The 23,882-nt window shown below is 42.1% G+C and overlaps 1 protein-coding gene across 6 annotated transcripts in view; it reads right to left on the bottom strand.

Annotated features, from left to right (window-relative positions):
• Positions 1-19,419, bottom strand: part of SYNCRIP (synaptotagmin binding cytoplasmic RNA interacting protein) — a 24,393-nt gene extending 4,974 nt beyond the window's left edge. For 4 of the 6 annotated variants that reach the window (XM_090136044.1, XM_090136045.1, XM_031611235.2 and 1 more), the window contains exons 1-10: positions 19,213-19,346; positions 17,870-18,029; positions 16,876-16,994; positions 16,582-16,689; positions 14,833-14,946; positions 14,570-14,746; positions 9,883-10,018; positions 8,807-9,012; positions 3,533-3,682; positions 2,087-2,208 (exon numbers count right to left, since the gene is read on the bottom strand). In XM_090136044.1, the coding sequence (XP_089992170.1) occupies positions 2,087-2,208; positions 3,533-3,682; positions 8,807-9,012; positions 9,883-10,018; positions 14,570-14,746; positions 14,833-14,946; positions 16,582-16,689; positions 16,876-16,994; positions 17,870-18,017 (1,280 nt within the window). In that variant the 5' untranslated portion in view covers positions 18,018-18,029; positions 19,213-19,346. Of the gene's footprint in view, positions 1-2,086; positions 2,209-3,532; positions 3,683-8,806; positions 9,013-9,882; positions 10,019-14,569; positions 14,747-14,832; positions 14,947-16,581; positions 16,690-16,875; positions 16,995-17,869; positions 18,030-18,288; positions 18,562-19,212 lie in introns of those variants that run through there. The other 2 variants (XM_090136047.1, XM_090136048.1) reach the window with 2 other exon arrangements.
• Between the last annotated feature and the right edge of the window lie 4,463 nt (positions 19,420-23,882).

The following is a 23,882-nucleotide window of genomic DNA, read 5'->3' as shown; positions in this document are numbered from 1 at the left end:
TCAACTGCTCTCCATCACCACTGTGATTTTATGTATATTTCCTAATGAGGTCTCTACTGTCAAGACTTTTTATCTGTTCCCTTCAAACGTAGGATGAAGCCAACTTACTAATAATCATCACAAACTTTTTTTATTTACATAGTTGAGTTTCATTTTTTTCTCAGACATAATAATACCACTAACAGAACTCACATATTAAAAAGAAAAATAGCTTACACACATTAAGAATTTTACTCCTGACAGTCACAAGGGCTTTCAAACAGGAAAAGTCTGATTCAAAATGCTTCTTCCTCGTTAGAAAGTCCCTTATATGCATGCAGATAAAGATCACTAAGCACAAAATGCATGAATCAGATTGAATCTATAGCTACATGCAAGTGTCCAGAAGAAAGTCAGAAGCATTTTTACAACTATAGAGTACAAACTACAAGTTACCTCTAAGGTCTTAGGATGTCACGCCAAACTTCTCATGTAACTAGGACACAGACTTAAAAACATTCATATCCTTCTATTCCCTCTCATCTTTTAGAATCCTAAGAAAATTGAAAGCCCTTACAATTCACAATTCACTCATTAAGAGTATAATCAAAATTCAAACAAGCTTAATCACACTAACTTCCTTTCCTAACTAACTAGCTTTCCTACTTCAGATGCCTCAACAGTTCCTAAAAGTAAAGGAACATGGCAAATTCCCAAATGAAAGAACTGGAAAGAGGGACTGAACAATTGAAATTACTCTGACTAGAAGAAAAAAAAAAAAAAGGCAGCTTCACCTACATCCACAAAGTTAGACACATGCCCGTTAAAGGGGGCAGGGGAAATAATATACACATACAGCATTATGTTTTTATTAAGAGTTGTTATAGACCAGGAAAACGTCCTGTGTTCTAAATACATGCACGATATCCAGAAGTAGTAATACTAGATGTCAGATCGTCTAGGAGCAGGAAAATGGAAGTCGCAGAGCATTAAAGCTGATCAAACACCTTCTGGGAAAATCTTCCTTTCTACCACCACAAATGGTGGAAGATTAGCAGATCCTGAACAAAGAGCCAGCAAAACAGCAGTCTACTGCCATACTAGACTTTTTTTATTACTCAAATTCAACCAGAGAAAACATATCTCCAACCAGAGACAATTACCCCTGTTGACCATGCAGACAACTGCCCACGTTACGAAGTCATACAACTTTCAGCAGCAATTTATAACACAATTAATCAAGAATTCATTGTGCTATTGCCAAGACAAAGAGTACAGAGAAGATGCATAATCAAACAAACATAAAAATCTTTAAGCACAACAGAAAAGGCATGGCACAGAAGACAAGCGAAAGAGTAATGACATCAACTGCTTACAGTAACAGGAAAGAACAAAAGGACCAAGAAAGTTACAAGACCTATAAGCAGGGCAAACTTAAGCAGTTCCATGCATATGGTTAGGTCACCATCTGGAGATCTGTAGTAATCTGGTAACCTCACTATTCTGTCTTCTCAAATGCTGCACAGCAGCAGTAGCAGAAGTTATTTTTGGAAATACAGTGGGGGAGGGAAAATGGTTAGGAAAGTTACAGGATACAAATACATGAGAACGTTAAGCAGAACACAGTAGCACGAAATGTATTTTTTGCTTTGTTAGGCATTCAAGAGAGTGAGATCTTTATGAGTTTATATAAATTTGGTAAACAGATATGTTTCTGGAAGTTGCAAAAACATACATCAGGATCCTCCTTTCTGGGGAGGGCCATATCAGTTCTCCCAAGACTGTTAGAAGGAGCACGTCACTAAATACATCCATCTGACAGACCAGTGCAGAAATACATGAAACTTAACATGAAATAAGAAGTGAAGAACCTGCACGTTTCCTCTGGTGCTCATACACCCTTTGAGCAAAACAGTAACTGAATTCTCAACTAACACCACTAGATCTCATGTAAAACGCAAACAACTTAAACACATCCAACATTTTCAGAAAAGTTGAAGAACCTATGTGCACTATGATGCACTTACTAACTACCTAGAAGTTCGAGTTGTTAAGATCATACATGTCTTTCAGAAGTAATACAACATGTGCATGCATTTACACTTACATCTGATTTTTAGCCGCTTGTCTCTGAGCTTTCCGTTCTTTCCTTTTTTGATCTGGTGGCTTAGCAAAAACAATTTCAATGTTTTCTCCCTCTAAATCTTTGCCATTCATTTCTTCCATTGCCTGAAGGAATTAACCAGACTTTAAATATACTTCTAAGCATATCTGGAGTTATTAATTTTATTCTATCCTTTAGAATATGCATTTTAAATGTTGTTATCCATAGCTAAAACAACAATATAAATCTAAAAAAAAATTAGCATAACATTATGGGTTTCAGAAAGTTACGCATTTCCTCTTAACTTGCCTCTGAAACCCAAGACTGCACGTATTAATTTAAACATCTTCCACTCAAAACTCTGAAAAGGCTTCAAATCCTTGCAGGATGTTTCAATTAATGAAGGAACAGAACTGTTTTCTGAAAAGACACTAAGGAAAAATTTGCAGTAAGGCAATATATCTCTACTGTCAGCATATATGCAAACACTGCTAAGACTAAAAATCAGTGTGGTTTTGTGCTTTCATATGTTAGTTTGTTGTGTTTGGGTTTTTTTTTTGTTTGTTTTTTTGTGTTTTTTTGTTTGTTTGTTTTTTGGTTTTTTTTGTTTTTTTTTTTTAGCCAGAAGCCAAAAAGTAATGGTCTCATTCTCAATTAAGGAAAAAAAGCCAAAAACATCACACATGTATATTTCTCATAAGTCACAGTAATTGCTAAAAGTTGATTTCAATGAGAGGAATCCTGAAGATTCTACCATTTTTAAGGACTCTACACAGCTGAGCCTTGACAGGATGTGTATCCTGTGAGAAGACTCTTTCCATCATCTTCCTAAGCATCTGCTTCAAGGCATCTGGATGAACAAGAAAAGCTAAATCCCCTTGTATCCTGTATCCTCCCACAGGACATTAAAAAAAAAAAAAAAAAGATACACTACAGGCAAGAGAGGAAATGTACATTCCCTTCCCAACAACAGATGACCAGAGAAAAGACTAGGCTAACAAAATCCAGGGATGACAATTCTTCAGTTGTCCTGAACTTCTCATCAAAAAGGCCCTTATTCTACACCATAAAAAAATGCTCTGTCCCTACAAAATAAATTTTTACCTAAATGTTTATTGCCTGTCCTATAGAAACAGCTTTAGCGCCTACTGAAAATTTGTTGAGAAGAGTCATTCAACTTCTGGCACTTCTATTTCAAATTGCAGGTATGATTATCTTAGATACTCATCAGAGAATAATGTAGGATACATACATCTAAGATGCAGTTTTTCAAGCTAACAAATGCTTTGGTTTTTTTTAGGAGATACCCAGAGATGAATGTTGACAACAAAAATGCTTAGCACTCCTCCACTGAGTTACAAGAAATATACATTATCTAAATCATATATTTAGTAACTGTTTTCACACCTGCAGCAGCACGCACACATGAGTACAGCCCTCTTTACGTACCTTTACAGCACCATCCCGTTCATCAAAATGAATGAAAGCGTAATCTTTTAGCTTCTTCACTCGCTCTAGCTTTCCAAACTGACTGAAGGCCTTTTCTAGTATCTCCTCTGTTACAGTGTTGGCAAGATTGCGGACAAACAGAACTTTTACCTAGAAAGCAAATCAGTAAGATTTAGAAGTGTGATCCAAGACCAAATAAAGTTTTGCAAATCGTTACTATTGGCAGCACTGAAAATATATTTTAAGTATAGTATTTAACGTATGTAGATATGGGAATTTATATGCTCCTATAAGCACAAGTTGGCTGCAAACATTCCTCACTGCTAAAAATATGAGATCCATTTTCAAACATGATTACATAGCACTAGCATCCTGAGAGTCAACACTGTTTTTGTTAATCTTTAAAGGAATCCCAGCAGCAATAATTTTCAACTCAGGAACACTTTCAAAGTTGAAAGAAGGCAAGTGAGATTGGTTATTGGTTATACAAAATAATTAACTTATCAAAACATTCTATTGTTTAGACAGGTTTCTGCAGAACAGTCATCACTGTAATATCTAGGTCAGAGGTGACAGGCCTGCAGCTCTCAAGCTGCTTAACTTGTAGCTCCCATGCTACAACTACACCAAATACCGGAGCAGCAGGACTGTGCTTGCCTGAGAAACATTCAGTGACCTGAATCCACAGCTAGAAGAGGGAAGAAACACAAAAAGGATACTGAGGCTGACACTGCCAGGCCACTCTTGGACTTTCTCACAAGTCAAGCTGAGCCCTTCGTTTATGGAACAGCCACCTCCAACCAACTGAAAACCTACTCCCTCCCCAAGTCTCTCACAGAGAGACGCAACACAGCTAGTAAACACTATGAAGACTGCAACACAGCTTTTAAGATGAGAAAGCCTGGTTACCTATTAAGAATTTACATATATCTGGTTAACTGCTAAATCATCAGTCCAAAGTTTCATCTTAAAATGGTCAGGGGGTTAATGCAAGCAAACACAATGCAACTTGGCAAATACATGCATTAGACTCTAACACACCAGACAGCATGCACTGCACACCAGGGAAGTACATACGTTAATTTGCTGATAGCATTTGCAAATTTGTCCCTGCATCTACACTAAGGTTGCACTAAATGACCTGTGCATTATCATCACCTTCGCCTGACATCACCCATGAGTTCTCTCTTACATTCTGGGAGTCCCTTCTGGACACTGTCATCACACCCTGATGTTACAGTGCTACTTTCCTACAGTGCAGCTGCAGATGTGCAACCTCTGTCCATACCCTCCCACGCTACTGATGTCTAGCTGGATGATGATAAAAGCAAGCAAACACGCTATATGACAGTATTTGACTTCCCATTCCTAATCCTAAAGGTCAACATAAGAAACACAAAGGGACCAAAGAAAGCATGCTTCAACCTTCTGAAGGCTGAACTGTAATTCCTGCTCCTACAAAGTATAGGAATTTAGTACACCCAGGTATCTACTTGTATGTATAATACATAATTACTATGCGTATGACTGCGTAATTAGGTTACTAATAAACAGAACAGACTTCTATAAATCCTTGTCTCACTAGATGGAAGAGTTAGGATGGGATGAAAGGACACTATAGACCATAAGTCTGACCCAGATAATCAACTTCAGCCTTTGGCAACGGCTACCATGGAGTATTCTCAGGGGATGAAAGAAGTCACAGCCAGTTCCATAGGGAAAACTACTTCTTATCCTGTGTTAACATTTTTCTACTTGCCTGTCTAGCACAAGCACGCTATCTTAACTGCACCTTAATTCAAGAAAATGGATTACAAAAGTTTTGTCACGTAACTGCCTGCTTTTAGAACTGGTATCTTTCACACAAACATTATTCTTGTGCTTCAGGAAAGGATAAAATCAAAGATGGTTCTCACAAGATTCCTAAGTAGCCTTCAACAGTAAGTCTAAAACAACTGACATTCTCTGTGTCAGATACGATTACAAACCATAAAGATTATCATCTTTTTTTAGTACAAGTTGCACTAACGTGGCATTTTTAAAAAGCACAAATAGTTTAAATTTCCTCCTGTGCAGTTGAATACGTTGGTCTCTAACACCTCTGTTCTTGCTACGAGTTAAATGCATAGCTGTGTAATGCAATGCAATGCATAGCTGAACCAGTCAACAAAGGTGTCAATGCTAAGTGAAAAACTGAAGCATGGGCTGAGTGAAGATGAAACCATTTTTGTTTCATTTAAGCTGAAGAGGTTTTTTTTTAAAAAAAAAAAAAGAGCCTGATTAAGGCTCAGAGGTTGTAACCAAGAATTAACCAATACACATCTAACAACCAATACACCCAACTATTCTGCATGCAAACACACAGCAGCATTGTGTCATAAATACAGGACCCACTTGAAAACTACTGAAGATTGGACTATCCCCAAAACTTTTGGATCTGCTCCTTTTCCTCCTCCTAACTACAGCACAAACACTTCAAACTTTGTTACTACATTCCCCAGGGGTTAGTATCCCTGTCTCCTGCCCTATCATCTACCAGGCAGCCACAAGAACCAGACTTTATTTAGCTACTTAAGCTGCCAATCCAGCACATGCTCTGTACCCACAGCCATGCTACAGAAATAATTTAAAACATGAGTGGCATCAAAATGCTGCTTAGAAAAGAAACTACTAGCACAACAACTTAAAGCTACAAAAAATGTTTGTTTGGATCAGAAATCAATTACTTCAACAACTGTATTCATATACAACCTGTTTGCACATGTACTACACTCCTGTAGCACACAGTCTAGCTTCAAAAGCTAGCCTTCTACCTTAACATGCAGAAGATATTTCATATTTAAGGCAACATCCCTTTTATGCACTTGTGCATTTGGTAAACATGCACCCATAAAATACTCTCTGCAGCATTTAAACAAAAATCTGGAGGAGAAAGAGGAAAAAAAAGAACCTCAAGAAAACACATCAGAATTTAAATTACCAGGTTGACAAAATAGCAAGCTTTTCTGCTATTTAGATTGCTGCCATTCATCCTATGGCTATACCAAGGTAAATCTGCCTTCCTCACCATTCGCTCTTATGGACTTTCTTTTCTAGTAGTTTGGATGAGAAAACTGCAGATAATTACCCTTATGAAAGCAACCTTCTACTCTTACAGCACTTCTCCCAGAGCTGAAGAAGAGAAGGCACAAGCAGGACAAGGGGAAATGGTTTTAAGTTGAGGGAGGGAGGATTTAGGTTGGATGTCAGGGGGAAGTTCTTTCCTATGGGAGTGGTGAGGTTCTGGAACAGGCTGCCCAGAGAAGCTGTGGATGTCCCATCCCCAGAGGTGTTCAAGGCCAGGTTGGATGGGACCTTGGGCAGCCTGGTCTAGTATTAAATGTGAGGTTGGTGGCCCTGCATGTGGCAGAGGGACTGGAGACTCATGATCCTTGAGGTCCCTTCCAACCCAGGCCATTCTGTGATTCTGTGTGAACCTGTGATTGAGAACCTTCTACCAAAGGAAGCATACAAGAGTCAAGCACTCCCTGATTTGCTCCTGAAGGGCAGTGGCTGGGAACACTGATAGCCAACCTGCAGCTCACACCTGGGAGATCACTGTGGCTGCAATTGGCAGCTTGGCTGCTCTTAAACCTAACACAGCAACAAGCAACAGAAAGTAAAACCTTCTAGAAGTGCCAGATGCGATTCTTCCGTATACATACAGTATGTGGGCCAGTCTGGAATAGAGCCTCTGCATGTAACAAGAACAAACTAAGGGATGCAAGAAGCCAGAAAGGTCAGCCACCAGCACCTGTGCCAATTTCTGCCTTCAGACACAACCTATGCACTCTATACTTTTTCAATATTTCTCATTCACACATTTGCTCCCTTTTCCATCAACTGCATGTATTTGGCAAATGGCACTGAAAATAACAAGTTCCTTCCCGCACATTTTTCACTTTCATGTCCCACTTAAATACAAAGCAACACGAGGTATTAAAACAGTGACACCTTAACAAAATTATATGGGACAAAACATCATCAAGATTTACTTTCTTTAGCCTTCCATTCCTTACACTTGAAAGCTTAACTCAGAAAGACACTGATGGGGTCTCATGTCCCCTTTCACCTCCCACTTAACTATGTGATCATGTCATCAGAAGTTCTTGTTAGTTTAACACTTTGTTGGATTAGGACGGCTCTCTTTCGAGACAAGAAATTCAGACAGACTGAGAGATGCTGGAAGTGCCACTCTCAACACATTTGGCATTTAAGATTCTTCCCTGCTGTTGATCAACAATAATACTGAGCAAGAAAAAACAAAGCCTGCGAACAAAATGGTACTCCAAAATGCTTCTGCAATACCCTTACTACAAAAGCAGATTATTTTTTTCTCCTAAAAGTGAGCCCCTGCCCAACCCTTTCTACTTATGGATCAGCGAAGAGGAGATTCTCAGCCAACCTATCTTACTAGGCCCACCAAAGCAGGACTCCAGCAAGTGATGTGTCTTAGACAAAAGTGAAAGCACAGGCAAACAGTAAGTAAAGAGATAAGGATATGAGCTAGCTAAGATTCTCCATCAAACAACTCAGCTGCACAACAGAACTGAAAACAACAGACTTGGACATTATCTGATGGGAAGAAAAATCAGGTAATCCGCTCCTATGGCAAAATATCACATGGATAATGGAAGTGCTACAGTCTACTTCAAAATGTTAAAGAGTTCAGACTTGAGCTTAACTGAAATAGTCATAATCCAGTCATAACGTTTTAAGGAATTAACACCCTGCCCAAGAAATAAAGAAAGGAAAAAAAAGGTTCAAAATACACAATAATTGGTCAGCTTCTCAAAAGCAACTCCTACAAGACATCTTTGAAAATCCCCAATCTGAACTCTTATATGTTTCACTTCTGAAGTGATAAACATGCATTTCTAGGGTTAAAAATCATTAAAGCTTGCTCTCTGACCACAGCCAGATTTCTGTGCGACCAAATCTTAAGCTACAAAGACATTTGTATGTTTGGACTCACTACAACCACTTCCAGAGGAGAAATTAAGTACACCAGCAGACTGTCCATTCATCCTTGTGAGAATGAGATAACATCAGTCAGTAGTTCTTTTAAAATTCACATCAATTCTACAGTACATTCATATTTTTATTCTCTCTTTCTCAATACCTCTTTCTTTCAAGAAGACTGACAGATATTAGCCTATAACTTAGGCTAATATCAGGAAATACTCTGGAACAACGCATTTTAATTATACCATGTTTCTCTTACAGCTTTATTACCTTTGCCATGACTTCTGGATCTGGGTCTTCTATAGGGTCGGCCCATTCAACTGTAACAACATTTCCCCAGACTTTCACTTTGCCACTCATTAACCTACGTCTGGCTTGAGCAGCAGTTTTGTGATCTTCATATTCAAGGAAACAGAAACCCCGGTTCTTTTTCTTGTCATCAGGTTGATGATACAATATGACATCTGTAAGGCCCTCTGAAATTAAGCAAAGAATTTATTTGTTACAGCTTTACTCTATGACTTTACGTTAACAAGTAGAGATTATGTTTCCGGGAAATACGCACCTAACCAGTGGTTCCAAAAGGCATGACCATGCTAAACTCCTCAGACTATGAACATATTAAAAGTTTCCAGACTTTCAAGACCAACGTTTTCAAAAAGACATTAGGCTATCCCAGCTTAGCAACCCTTGTGTTAGGTGAGGAAAGCTTAGAAACTATGGAAGAGTACCTTTCATCTCACTGACCAGAGGAGAAAGGGCAGCCAAAAGTTGTGTTTTGTCACTTCTCCTCTCAAACCCCTAAGTCACAACACTTATCAGCCATGTGTTTTTCCATGGATGTCCAAAGAACAAAAAGGTTAAACTTGCATGATTTCAAGACATCTAAAGAGTTTCAGTGCTCCAGGAAACCTGAAGTATAGCATTCAGTAACAGAGGAAGCCATAAAATGTTACCTTTTCAAATTTATATGCTATTAACAAAAGGAGATCCTCATCAAAATGCAAAGAATTCTGAAGCACAAAACTAGTTACGTTCTCCAATCTGCTTCAGTTCTGTCTTGAGAAGTTTTTGAAACATCTCTTAGTACTGAAATAATTAAACCACACATTTGTCTGAATGGCCTTTTTAAACATTACACACAACTCGGTAAAACTGGAACTACACACCTAGTTTAATTACAGATTTCAGCCCTTGGCACAGTAAATTTTAAAAAAAAAAATCCCAGAAGTCAAGGGAAATGCTAAGTCCTACCACCCATCATCATTCAACAAGACACAGATGAAGAAGTTCATTACTGATCACATCTGACACCTTCCAGCTCAATACAACAGTTACTGAGTTACCTGTTACTTTGCTGAATTCTTCAACAATTTGCTCCTTGGTTTTACTCTTGGGAATAGAACCAACAAAAAGTCTATTATTGGCAACAGAGATGCATACACCAATATGTTTTCCAGAGCGAATTTCATGATTGTTGTACTGAAAGAAAAGCAGACAACCATTAGATAGGTAACTTTCACTCTTCTCCAATGGCAGCATATCAAATACTTTCCTTCTATATAGTATCTAGTAATGTATATATTCTTTGACATTTAAAACATTCTCATGATATATACTCAATTATTTTGCACTAAACCTATGTTTCCTAGACTACTTTCATAGCCAACAACTACCTTACCCTTTTTGTTCAAGCCTGTTTCTTAATACATGTTTCTTTAGATTTTTTGTGGAACTGTGAAAAGTCACAATTATGCCCAGGTCACAGAAGGCAAGGGTAATCCCTTCACAGCAGCACAGAAAAAGACCCAACTTGCTCTACAGAATGCATCTGTGAATTCTTAAATTGAATTGTGTATAATACAAGACAGGTGTTGCAATTAAGGTCAGATTCCCTTCCAAAGCTCTGTAGTTCACAAAAGACAGACAGCCACGATCAGGTCTTCTCCGCAAAGCATGCAAAAGCAATTGCTGAATTCTTTCCAAAGCATGTAGATTACACACAGACAGTAAGCAACAGAAAGAACCTTCTACTGCTTTGAAATCTTAAGATCTCTCTTCAAATGCCTCTCCTAAAACAGACAGCCTGAACACATCAGCAGCTCAAGGGGAAAAATACACACCATTGCAGACAACCACTGACAAAAAAGTGCCTTTCACTGGGATGCAGACAGACATATAGTATCCAAATAAGCAGCAAGGAGGTCAAATGGTGGTATGCCAACCCTTTTCCAATTGCAAGCCCAGCAACAGGCAGTTCTTCAGGTAGGAAACCTGTTTTGTGGTCAATGTTTTATTGACAAGTAGTAGAGCAGCATTTCAAAATTTAATCTAGCTACTTAATCTAGCAAGTGGTTTTGTGTCTGGTGGCAAACTTCCCCACGTATGCAAAGTCTTCCACACCCCCTTCCTGCTTGGTGCACTAAAAATCAGGGTGAAGATGTACATTTATTTAGACATACATGGAGTAAAAAAAAAAAAACAACCTGCATAATTGAGAATTGTCAAAGCTATACAACTGTAGCAGAATTGAGCTAAAATAGCTGCAGATGCAGAAATAATTTTCAGTGGCATCTTTCCAACTAGTTATGTAGCAAAACATAACAAAGGGCAGCAAAAAGCATCTCTGTATCTGTTGACTGCGTGGCAGATTTTAAAGTTGGAAACAAAATCACACAGCAATACGTATATATGTTTAACAGCAGACTCATAAGGATTCACAAAGAAAGCAATTATAATGGGGAAAAAAATCCTTTAAAAGAAACACCTTTAAAAAAGCTAGTCCTTCATACGTCTGGATACAAGACACAAAAAGATGCTTCTTAAATTGAACATGTAGGTAAGTTTCATCTAATATATTTATCTAGATGTCCCTTTCAAAATGTAAGACTAAAGTCTGACTCCACATTTAATCCAAATGACCCTCCCACACCTTGTAACAGGAACAACCCTTAATTATTCTAACATACTGCAATTCCACACTGACATTAGTTTTTCATGCTACAATATATTAACTACTATTTTCTATTGCATGTTTCTCCTACCTCTGACAAGGCAGCCTGCAATTAGGTGCTCCTAAATATACAGCTCATGCTTTTTAGGTAAATAGTTTGCAAACCAACTGCAAAGTTAGATAAGGCACACACAGGCCCAATTCTGGATTAAGTGCCACAACAGTCAGGCCACCAAATTAGCAAGGTCAGCATAGTGCTCTTCCCTCTTGTCACCACTGAATCTACACCCAAAGCCAGCAGAGACATTAGTACCCTGTAGACCCTACAGAAGACTCCTTTTTTGCTAAGTTCTTCCAAGAACCTGTTCACAGACAGGTGAAGTTACACAAAACAGTTCAGATCTGTTTTGCCATTTCATTCACTTTCACCCGCATTTATTTCTAGCAGTGAACAAGCTGCACTGCTTGCACAGCTGGCAAACTGCTTTAAGGGGAATGCTTGCATAATTCAACTGTACCTGCACTTTGATCAAACTTCTATCTACTCTGGTCAAAAAATACTTTGAATTACAGCAGCATATAGTATACATTCTCCCACAAGCTTAGCCCACTGGTTCTTATTTCTGTGCATGCCAACAGTAATACTAATCCATCCGAAACAACTTCCAAAACTGAAGACTAACAACTTCATATGAAACAGTAGAAAGGAGAACTGAACGCGTGTGCATAAAACCAACTAGAACATAACACTCAGAGTACAGAATCAGAAGGCAAACCAGACGCACGCAGAGAAGAGATGCCTGAAAGAAGTCACACCCAACTTCTGACAGGTGGTGCTTGTGTGAACAACACTTGAGATGCCACTTGTACTAAAGCAGCTGGCAGCAGGGCAGAGATGGTGGGCTGCACACTGGGTGAAGTATTAGATATAAGATTAACTACTGTTCATGTCTTTATATCTTCTTGGTATCAAGCCACAGCACCATTCCATTTTTTGTCTGAAGCACAACATCAAAGTTATTTCAGACAAAATTTAGGGAGCTCTCCCTTTTTAAGCTGCTGGTGCTATGCATAAACAAAATAAGAGCTTCAACCATTGAAGTCCAAGATTTCTTCTGGTAAATGAAGAGGTTAAGCCTGTGTTTTCTGCTGTTTGGGTATTGACAAAACTTTATAGCTGTCTCTTACCACCCACAAATCTAAGGCAACGCACTGACTCTTAGCCTCATTTTGATAAATTTCAGAATCCTTAATGAAAAAAAAAAGCCACTAGGAAGAAAATGGGAAATAGAAGGAAATTATTGTTATCTCACTGTATCCAGAAAGCTGCAAAAACAGTTTTCTGCATATCAAAATGTTTTATGCAGTATCAAAAAGAACACTGCAGGTTAAAATACTAGGACGTTAAAACAGCTGACCAAGGGTTCAGTGTCCCACATGCATAACTAAAATAAGTCATCAATCCACTATTTTCAGCAGAGCTCCACAGACATATTTGCTGATTCTCATGCAAGTCACTCTTTGACAGCTTGGGCAACTTCTAATATGCCAAACCAGCCAGCCTGCTATGACTGGGACCACTCAAAAGCTAAACTGGATCTTGTGGCACTCATCAGAACTAACCCTGCCCTCAGAGATGCTAACATGAACACTGAAAATCTGCCCTATCATTCCTAACACTTTTCAACTATTACCCTCAGTAGCTATCTAACTGAAAGACAGGAAACTGCTTTACTTTTTTTCCTGCTCATCAAAGATCAAGTGTACAGAGGCATTGAGTACCTTCCTCCCTTGTATCACTGTGCAAGACTGAGGCCAGGTATCAGACGTTACTTCTAGGGAAATTAATGGTTTCTCAAAGAAATAGGCTGCATTTAAGCAAAATGCAGCTAAGGAAAAAGCTCTTTATTTAACAAGTACTTCCAATAATGTATCTGACTTGTTCCACTCTTTTGGTAAGTCATGTGCACAGCTCTGAAGAGTTTACACACATTATAAATAGCTAAGCTGACAATGAAAGTACAAAGAGGTACACACAAACAGCTGAGTTTTCTTAAGTGTATTTGGACTGTGCACGGGAACACTGGACGTTCTTGTTTAAAAAGTTAAACAGCAGATAGCACTCTTTTTTGTACTTCCACTTTTTTTTTTTTTTTTTTTTTTTTAAGATATTTCAATACTTTTCAGGAGACAGTCCTAGCTTTGGCTTTGCCTCTATCTATTGATTTTCATTATCAGTGTGCCAACAAGGTAACTTAATTGTCTAAGATGCACCCTATTACAAAAAAGACATTTTAACCCTACTGGGTTTATGCAGTATCAGTATAACTCAGAATGAGTACGGTTCACACTCTTAGGATCACCTCAGCCACATCAATGCAACAGCAACTAGCACAAAAAGATTCATGTTTTACTTAACTAGAAAGACAAAGGATAAGAGGGTCTTTGAAAAAGGTTGCTTCAATCATAAAATCAGGAAAGCTCATTAAGAGCTGTCTATTACACCAGAATACTTCACACCTCTGTCTAAACAGTGTAAATTTTTTAACCCATAGCTTTTCTGTCATTTTCCAGTCTGTTTAAACAGACAGCACAGACCTTAAAAATGACTTCACAGGAGAGAGAATATCTCATGAAATTGTGTGACTTTAGATACATTTTTCTACCGTGGTGCCCTCTGCTGGTACATGAGCAAAGCAGAAATCATACAAAGCCCAACCAACTCCTTTGCACTGCAGCAACTCAATCAGCACTTCCTTCAAAACTCATCCAAACACTGACAGCTCAGAAATCACTCCTGCTAACACAACTTTCATAAATAGTAAAGGCACACCTAACTGGACCAAATTTACTTGTTTTTTGTTTTTTGTTTTTTTCCTGTCCCTAACACCTGTCCAGCAAAGATTTATATGCACAATAACAAAGAAATACTTAAAAACGCCGAGTGGACATTTGTGAAATGATATAACAATGACACAGCTTAATTTCAAGCAGCCAGACATAAGTGTAAGGACAACTGCTTAAAAGCCACAATGTTCTTACCAAAAAGCGAAAAAAAGGCAAATGAAAAAAAAACTTACCAGCTTAACAGCCTCCTGAGCTGCTTCTTTAGTACAAAATGTGACAAAAGCATATCCTCTATTTAGACCAGTTAATGGATCCATCATTAAGCGGAGATCCCAGATAGGTCCAGCTTTCTCAAATAATGGAACGAGTTCATCTTCAAACAAATCTCTTGGAATCTTACCCACAAATATCTACAACAGACACATAGCATTGCTTATAAAAAAAGATACACCCAAGAAATACAAATGCACCCACATAAGTATCTCCTTCTCCTGACCTCTGTTCCAACAGAAGGCTGCTGTCCTGAATATACAGACTCTGGAGGAGGCCCACCATACTTTCTCTGTCCTGTAGTCACATCAAGAGTGTAGCCGGTTCTTTCCAAGAGTGCCTGCAAGTAGAAAATTTAAAATTTTAAAATCAGATGGAAATTTGGCTGATTTAGATGTACTTCATTCACAGACAACAGACATGTTTAAAATTCATCTTTAACCGTATTGCTTTGAAATTCCCACAGGCGAACAAGCCCAGTGCTTCAACAACTAACTTGCAGAACAATTACTCAAATAGCCAAGAAAAGAAACAGTAGAAAATCTGGAGGTTCACATGGAGTTTTCCCCAATTCCTTCATTTTCATACACACACGCAAAAAAAGGAGGCCAAGTATGAGAACACTGAGCTTCCCTTTAATTAGGAAGATCTTAGGAGCCCGAGCCACTTCTTGTTTTGGCATGCCCAATCCTGCAAACGTTTATGCAGAGAAGTTCCCTTCACTTAATGAGATTACTCATAAGTGTGAAGTTAAAGAACACATGTTTGACTGCTTACAACTCCTGGAACACTAGCAGTGCTCCTTCTGCTTCAGGTATCCCACCACTAAAGTGGTAATAAAACTTCCTTCCTCCTGTGCTGTCGTCCCTCCTCCTCCTTTCAATTCCTCATGGGAACATAAAGCATTGCAGCACAACTGATCTTTGCTACCATCACTGCAAGCAGTTACAAATATATTACCAACTAAAAATGTTAACTGAAATTCAGAATACAAACATCTACAGAAGCCCCTCTGAAAAGGGTCTTCTCTTAATAACTTTGTACAAAGACAAATCAACTCTACATGCAAAGGAACTGCTCGTTTAACAACTCATAATCAGAAGTTGATTTCACAACTGGAAAATCATAGAGAGATTTTAAACAGTACAGCCATCAGCAGTAACAGCTATGCTACTTTAAGTTATTTAATACGTATGGTTGATGCTTAACGTGGCATTGACAACAACTGCATACCAGTTGTTTCATTATCATTCTTATTTTAATTAATCGCACCCCAGTCTCAAAATCAGGAGAAAGAGAGACATACCAGTTTTGCAATCTACATACTTCTTTTTAAACTTTCCCACATGGACTTTCCATTTCATTCATAAAAAAGTTAAAGTTGAAAGACTGCCTCAACTTTCTAAAACTTCAACTAAGTGTACTTCTTTCTCCTTTCCCTTCCATTTGGTCAAGTTGGTTATCACAGTATTTAATGTAAACTGTAATATGCCTAACTCCTGTCACAGCAGTTTCTTGGTATCAGAAGAGTCATCTGAAGAAATAATGTATTCTTTAAGACAATTTCGACACAAATATTATCTATCATGGAGTTGCTTTAAATCTGAATTGAGAGAAGAAAACCAAGCCAGTAGCTGAGATTACATCCTCTGAACTCAAATACTTATGCTGACAAGTTTCCTACAACTTCTAACTGTGAAGCAGCCTAACTGTCCCAATGAGCCAAGAGACACATAGACCAAACTGCCAAACGTTTTTCATGTTTCAACACATGTGCAGTTCTATTAACAGACAGTATATAAGTTCTCCAGAAGATACAATCTAGGATGAAAGCTTGTAAATAATGACAAATAATCTATAACATCCTTTACTAGGAAAGCACAGTTCCTTAAAAATGAAGATCTCTATCACGATCACTTCGGAAAAACACCACCAACAACACAGTCTTTGTACCTTTTATCTTTCAGTCACATACCTTAATTTTTGCCTCATCTGGTCCTTTGCTAGAATCTGCCACCTTGGTCCCCTGTTTTTCCCTCTGCCTGTATGTCTTCATGACTCCACATAAAAAGGCACTTTTGTTCTGCAAGAGATGCATTAATCTTCAGTTCTGCAAACATTACAAACCAGAACCTAATTTTGCCTTGAACTTCCAGAGAACACATTTCACATATCACATATGGTTCAGTGAAGAGATTTAATCAAACCTTTTGCCAGTCTACCAGCAGTTTATCCCTCAACAATTATACTCTGAATTGCTTAATGTTACCTGAACATGTGAGAGATCACTGTCTTTAAACTGCTGAAGCACTGCCAATGCACCTTCTTCATTAAATTCCTTTAAAGCTTCAATAGCTCTTTCATCTAGATCACTATGTGCAACTAGCCCTAGAGAAAAGAAAAAAAATTACTAATTACATTTGGGTAGCAATCTCCATTTAATCATATTTAACACACCTAATATATTTCAGAGTTCCCTGAATTAATTGCTGGCTAAAAGTAAGTTACTATACCTAAGAAATCACTTAGTTCCCTAAGTTAAAATTTAAGTGCACTTAGCTTACTTTTAACCAGAAGTGTCAGAAAAACAAGAATTAGACTAAGAGTTACTGCATTTATGTATTTCAATTCTCAGAAAAGCATGTTAGATGAGGCAGGTTTAGTTTCAGAGTCCTGAAGTTAAATTCAGAAGGATCTATGAAAAACTGACTTAGCTTAATGAGCAATGTACCACGATGTTCTGGGAGAAGACTGCAAACTGCAGTACTCAAAGTGATCACAACAACACCAAAATCAAGCTTTACTATGCTACTGCTATGCCCGACAGGCAGAATACAATGACCTTTGCATCTGTGAGCTCCAATACCATGCCACAAAGCATCATTTACATTAGATGATGACTGCCAAGGCTTCAGTGACTCGAAATTATCTACAGCTACAGTAAAAATGCACAAAGCCCACATCACCTGCTCCTTCTAAGCATCAGCTGTTGCCTATCTCAAGTGGTACTATGCTTACACTCATGCTTCTCTTTCCCACCACCCACCCCAAGCGGCTGGGCCCAGACTGGTCTCTGGGAAACGTCATGACAAATTAAGACACTGAGCGACAAAAAAAAAAAACAAAAACCACCAAAGATTTTGTTAAGACTGCAGTCCTCGTACTTCTGGAAACCACAAGAAGGTGCTCAGTTAGCCCAAAGACAGCAGAAACCAATGAAATATTCTAGGATCTAAGAAGGTTTTGCAAGTTTCATAGCTTACCTGCCACGTAAATTTCATCTAGTTTTTCAGCAACTTTCTGTGGTAAACCAGCATCAAGCAACGTCTGGAAGTGCTCAGAATGGGTAACTGCAGCAGAAGTGTCCATTGGCTCTTCAGTACCATTCCCATTCACATGTTCAGTAGCCATGTTTCCAGATATCTGTTCGAACGCAAGAAGCAGAATCGTTAAGCTACAAACACCTTCAAGCAGAACAATTCAAGTGACAACACGTGCAGCAGCCCGCCCCGTTCTCGCAAACAGACGGCAGAGCACTTCCCGGATACTTTCAGCTTCCAGAGATGCACAGAATTCCTCAAAAGGAGCCCCGACACAAAGGGAAGCCCTCACGCCGCTGCCTGGCGGGGGCGGGGTGGCTCTCACTGCAGGTTTTACACAACGCAGCCAGACACTGACTCACCTCGCCCGCTGTCTCCCTAACGCGCTCCCCGAGAAGCTCCCAACAAGTTCGGGAGGGAGCACGGAGCCAGCGGCGGGGGCGGGAAGCAGCGAACGGCCGCGCTCCGCCACCTCCCCCCCCGGCTCCGCCGCCCCTCGACCCCTCCGCGGCCGCGCTCCCCTTCTTACCGCGCCGCGCCGCCGGCCGGACCGGGCCGACAGAGAAACAAAGCGCCCGTTCCAGCCCGCACCCTCCCACGGCGGCAGCGGCGGCCGCCATGAGCCCGCTGGAAACACGTGCTCTGCGCGCTCGGATGTCCTACAACTTCCTCCAGTGACCGACTTCCCCCTCCCCGCCGCGCTCCCGGGAGCAGGAGGAGCGGCTCCCCCCCGCCCGCGCCCCGGCCCTTCCCCACCTCTCGCCCTTCCCCCCGGAGCGCGGTTGCAACACCGCGGGCCCGATTTCACCACCGGCCCGGCCGCTCCACGCGCCTCCCGGCCGCGCCTCCGCCGCCGCCGAGCCGCGTTTCCCCCGAAACAATGCGGAGCCGCGCCGCCGGCCCCCAAGCAGCCCCTGCCCGGGCAGCGCGGCCGCGCTCCGCCCCGGGAGGCGAGCGAGCCCGGCGGCTCCCGCGGCGCCGCGCGGCGCGGCCCGCGACGGGCAATGAATGGCGCGGCGGGGCCGGCGGGACAATGAGGCAGAGCCACGCGTCCCGCACGGGGCCGTCCCCCCGCCCGCCGGGCCTACCCGCCGCCCCGGCCCGACCCGCCGCCCCTCGCCGCCCGCAACGGCCGCGGGCGCGGCGCTCCTCCGCCCGCGGCGCGGCGCCGCCCGGCAGCGCTGAGGGCCCGCCGCGCGCCCCCCGCCCCTCAGCCCTCCGCCGCCTCGGCCGGGCCCGGCCCGCTCCCGGCCCCGCTCCGAGCCGAGCCCCCGCCCGGCGCTGACCTGCGGCTGCGGGGGCGAAACGCCGTGCGAAGGGGCTCGGGGCGCGGCTGGCGGCTCGGCGTGCTGAGGAGCTGCCCCCCTTCTCCGCTCCCTCGGTGTGTCCGGACAGTATGCTGGAGCTGGCGTAAAATGGCGGCCGCTCGAGCGCTCACGCCGCTGCTGGCACCAACCCCAGCCCCTTCCACTCGGCTCGGGGGGGCGGGGGGGGTGGGGGGGGAAGCGAGGAGGAGGCGCCGCGCGCGCTGGCGCAGCCCCAAACCCGGGGTCTCCCAGGCAGCTCCGCAAGGGTTATCGCCTCGCCCCGCCCGCCGGGCTGCCCGCGCGCGCGCGCGCCCGCCCCGCCGTCCCCTCCCTCCCCCGCGCGCCCCGCGGAGCGCCGCCCCCTCCCGCCCAGGCGGGCGCACGCGTAGACTGCGCGCTGCCGAGAGGGGAGGCGGCGGCGGGACGCGCCGAGACGGGGGTCGGCGGGGCGCTCCCGGCGTCTTCCGCACCTCCCTTGCACCTGTGCGGGAAGCGCTCGGAAAGAAGGAAAAAAAATAAAATAAAATAAAAATAGTGAAAAAGGCGGCGCGTGACGGAGCGCCGAGCCGGGCGGGATACGATTGGGTGAGCGGCCGTTCCCACGGTGCGCAGGTGGCACAAAGGGGAGCGCCGCGGCCGGAGGCGGGGAGTCCCGGCCCGCGGCGGGGGACGGAGAAGACAAAGCCACGCAGACAAAGGGAGGGGAGAGCGGCGCTTTGTGTGGCTGCCGGCCAGCCCGCAGCCCGGCATCCAGACCGCGGCGGCCAACGGGGAGGCGGCGCGCTCCGTCCCCTCAGGAGCGCGACCCGGAGCCGCCCCGCCTCAGGAGGGCACCGGTCCACCGGACCATCCCGCCCTCAGGCGGCTGTCCCCGCATCACCGCGCCCCGCCTCGGGCTCCCTGTCAGCCCCCTCGGGCGGGCTCCTCCGCTCGCCTCGCGCCGCCCGGTCCTCCAACGGCCGCTCCTCAGAGCCGGGAGCTCCCCGAGAGGAGCCCCGCGGGCACCGCCGTTACTCGGAGAGGCGAGGCCGTGAAATGCGGTGTCACCGGGCCCATCAGAACGCGTGCTCGTTTCGCATTTTACTTCCTAATGTCCTTAATTCCGACATGGAAAGCTCATCTAGCCACGTTTAGGGCGTTGTCAGATGTACGTCCCTGATGTGGGAGCCTCCTGAATTGCAGTTCCCGACAGCCCTAGCTTGCAAACCTTACAGAAGCCAACCCCATAAACTCTGCCAGACCTGCAACTCCAGAAAAAGACAAAATACAGGCAGGAAGGCACGCTAGGTATTACTCACTTCCTCCAAGGCATCGACAAAGAACTACTGCTTCACAGCCCAGCCCGACACATTCGGCATCTCCAGCGCATCAAACCCCCTCAAAACCGTACAGAGGAGCAAGCAGAAACAGCAGACAAATTCACTGTCATGAGATATTCACAAGCTGCTGCATACATAAACAAAACAAAGCTGCTATCCAGTGATACAGGAGCAAAATCTCTTCAAGCTCTTGATGCCATTGGAATCATTAAAAGCTTTACCACTCCACACATTTTAAAAAAAAAAAAAAAAAAAAAAAATCTGTGCAAAATAAACCTGAAAACATTCAGTAATATATATATACATTTAATGAAAAGTTGCTGTACTGTTAATCTTATACCGAAAAGAAGCTTATAAGCAGGAGGGAGAACAATTTTTTACAAGATCTGATGGCGATAGGTGAAGGGGGAATGGTTTTAAACTAAAAGAGAATAGATTTCAGTTAGATTTTAGGAAGAAATACTTTACTCAGAAGGCAGTGAGGCACTGGCACAGTTGCCCAGAGCTGTGGATACCCCACATTCTTGAGGGTGTGCCAGGCCAGGCTGGATGGCACCTGGCAGTCTGAGCTGGTTGGGGTCAGCCTTGCCCACAGCAAGGGGTTGGAAATGGTCCCTTTCAACCCAAGGCATTCTGTGATTTCATTACATTCTTTTAAAAATATTTTGTGCCCCTCAGAAATGAAGAGCTTTTAAAAATACAGCTTTCAGATTGGTAATATTGATAGGTACCCACAAAAAAAAATTATAGACCATTTTTTTCACTAATACTGCACCCAAGCATTTTATTATCAGACGTTTCCAGAAGCTGAGGTGTTTATAATACACATGAGCCAGAGGCATATCTATATTTCATAAATGGATTAATTCACTGAATGGAGTAGTAACATTTTCTGACAGTGGAGTTAACTAACTACAAATGGCAGACTGCTGAGAAAGAAATGCCCATTTTCAGGCTCATTTTAGAGGAAAAACACACCTTTATGCCTTTTCCTTCATAAAATTGAAATTAAAAAATGACTAGGACAAGCACAGATCTGCACCCCTACTGAAAATCCCAGCTGACCAAGAGCCAGTCACAGCTAGTTGACTGGGTAATTTTTTTTAAATTTTTTTTTTTTAAACACAGAAAGGAAAAAGAGTCTGACGGGCAGTTCTTATAAATATAGCCCATTTATTAGCCTCAGTATCAGTAGGATGAAGACTTTGACTTCTCACTATAACACAGGTTGTGAGAACTCCTAACTGTTACTGAGATACAAGCTCCCTGCCCTTGCTTCTAGAGCAACTGCAGCAGAGCTCCACTGAAGCCACAGCTGGAGAGCTGACTCTCCCCAGTACTGCAACCAGTGACCATAAGGGGGTCAAATACAGAGTTGCATGGATGAAGCACTGAAAAATAAACTTCACCATATGATTAAAACTATTTTTTGGCTTTTTAGCTACTGAAAAACCCAAGAGACTCAGCTGCAGTGGGTTTCTCACCTTCAGCTTCTACAATGCTTATTAAGATAGTACGACATTATCTTCTGTGTGCACACAAAGTTGAGGCTTATCCAAATACTGGTTTAAAAGCAAGCTCCAGAACACACTGGCTACAATCAGAGGGGTCAACCACCAGTCATACAGCAAATATCACTCCTAGTTACGAGTCACCTGTTCTACACCTGTCATTGAACAGATGCTCTGGAAAACCTTCTGATTTAATGTTTGTGTGTGAATGTGTGTGTGTGTGTGTGTGTGTGTGTGTGTGTGTGTGTGTGTGTGTGTGTGTGTGTGTACATACTAATGTTGAAAGCCTTGAAACAACTTTTGTGAACTTTCTCCCTTTTGCTTTATGTTTCTCTGCTGTAAGAGTGCCAGTGAAACAGTACTGGACCGTTAATTCTTTGAAGTATGTGTTTCATTCCTTCTCTCCAACACTAAATACTTTTTTTCTTCTTTACATTCAATGTGTCCTCCAACGCACGCACACACACACAGGTACATCCTGCCCCCAATCATTCTAGAGCTAACATCAAGAAAGAAAGGCACAACAGAAACTGCAAAAGGTACATTAGTTCACATTCCACTAATATCTTTAGCTTTTTTCTAATTTAAATTACAAGTTTTTAAGTAATTTATCAGTCATGGGCTCAAGAGCTATCACTGTAGAATTCAATGTCTTTCACAGCATGCCACAGATTAAAACATGCAAATATTGAGAGATGTGGGGTAGGAGAGCACTCTATTTTAGCACACTCACAGAACAGCAAAATTGCTTCTCTGTGTATGGGGAAATGCAAACTCAAAGCCATCTCAAGCTACTATCAATCAGAAAACAGATGCTGAGACTTATTACAAGGAACTATATGTGCCCTTTGCTTAGCAGTAAAAGAGAAGTGTTAGGAGGTATTCAGGAAGGATAAGGAACGAGCCAGCAGATTACTGTGCTATTTTATAGACTTACATTGTGCCAGCCTTTTCAACACCACGTGCAGTTCTAATTTCTCCAATTCCAAAAAGAGAGAATAGAAAGCTGCATAGAAAAGCATAACAAGGATGCTCAAGAGGTGGATTTCACTAAATTGACTAGGGATCTTCGACATGGCCAAGAGACAACCAAGGAACATAATACAGTTCTACAAAGCCACAGAAGTATCATGGAGAGAACTAGGGAATAGCTATACAACCCTTTTTCTAACTGGACTAGATGGACCTGGCAAATAGCAAGCTCAGAAGAGCTACTTCTGCACACATGTAACTACAGTGGGGAGTTCAGTGTCATATGAAATTGCAGCCATCAAGAAGTTTGTAGCTGAACAGAAGAAATTCCCATCTAAAATTATTATAATGCAAAGATCACTCTAATTTAAATTCTGCAGCAACATTCAGCGTAGGCTGTGAGAGCATACCAGAAGTACCATCATACCTATGCATGCCCTGTTTTTGCCTATTTCCCTTTGCAAATGCCCACTACCAGAGACTGAACATTGCTCACAACTCTTCAGTCTGACTGTACAAACACTGTGCCACTGCAATGTGCTGGACATGCTCAGTGGTTCCTTTCATCCCAAATCCTCCCCACTTCTTGCAGAACTGTACATGCCAATGTTCCTCTTCCTTCAGATTCCCTCTAATCACATATTCCTCATCCCACTATACAGATCTAACAAATCACAGATTTCTTATACAAATAGCTCATAAGCTTATAAAGGGTGAGGGAGCTATGGGAACAAACCACCCAATCTGAAGAAAAGTGTTGCTTTACTATTGCTGTGCGTACAAAAATGAATTTGACTACAACTGCTTTTCTGGTCCTCTTTCTCTTACCTACCATCTGGTGCTTTAA

The sequence above is a fragment of the Phasianus colchicus genome, chromosome 2 (genome assembly GCF_987193195.1).
Source record: "Phasianus colchicus chromosome 2, bPhaCol1.hap1.1, whole genome shotgun sequence".
NCBI classification, from domain to species: Eukaryota; Metazoa; Chordata; class Aves; order Galliformes; family Phasianidae; genus Phasianus; species Phasianus colchicus.
Note: the sequence above shows the minus strand (reverse complement) of the source record. Positions and strands in the feature narration are given on the sequence as shown.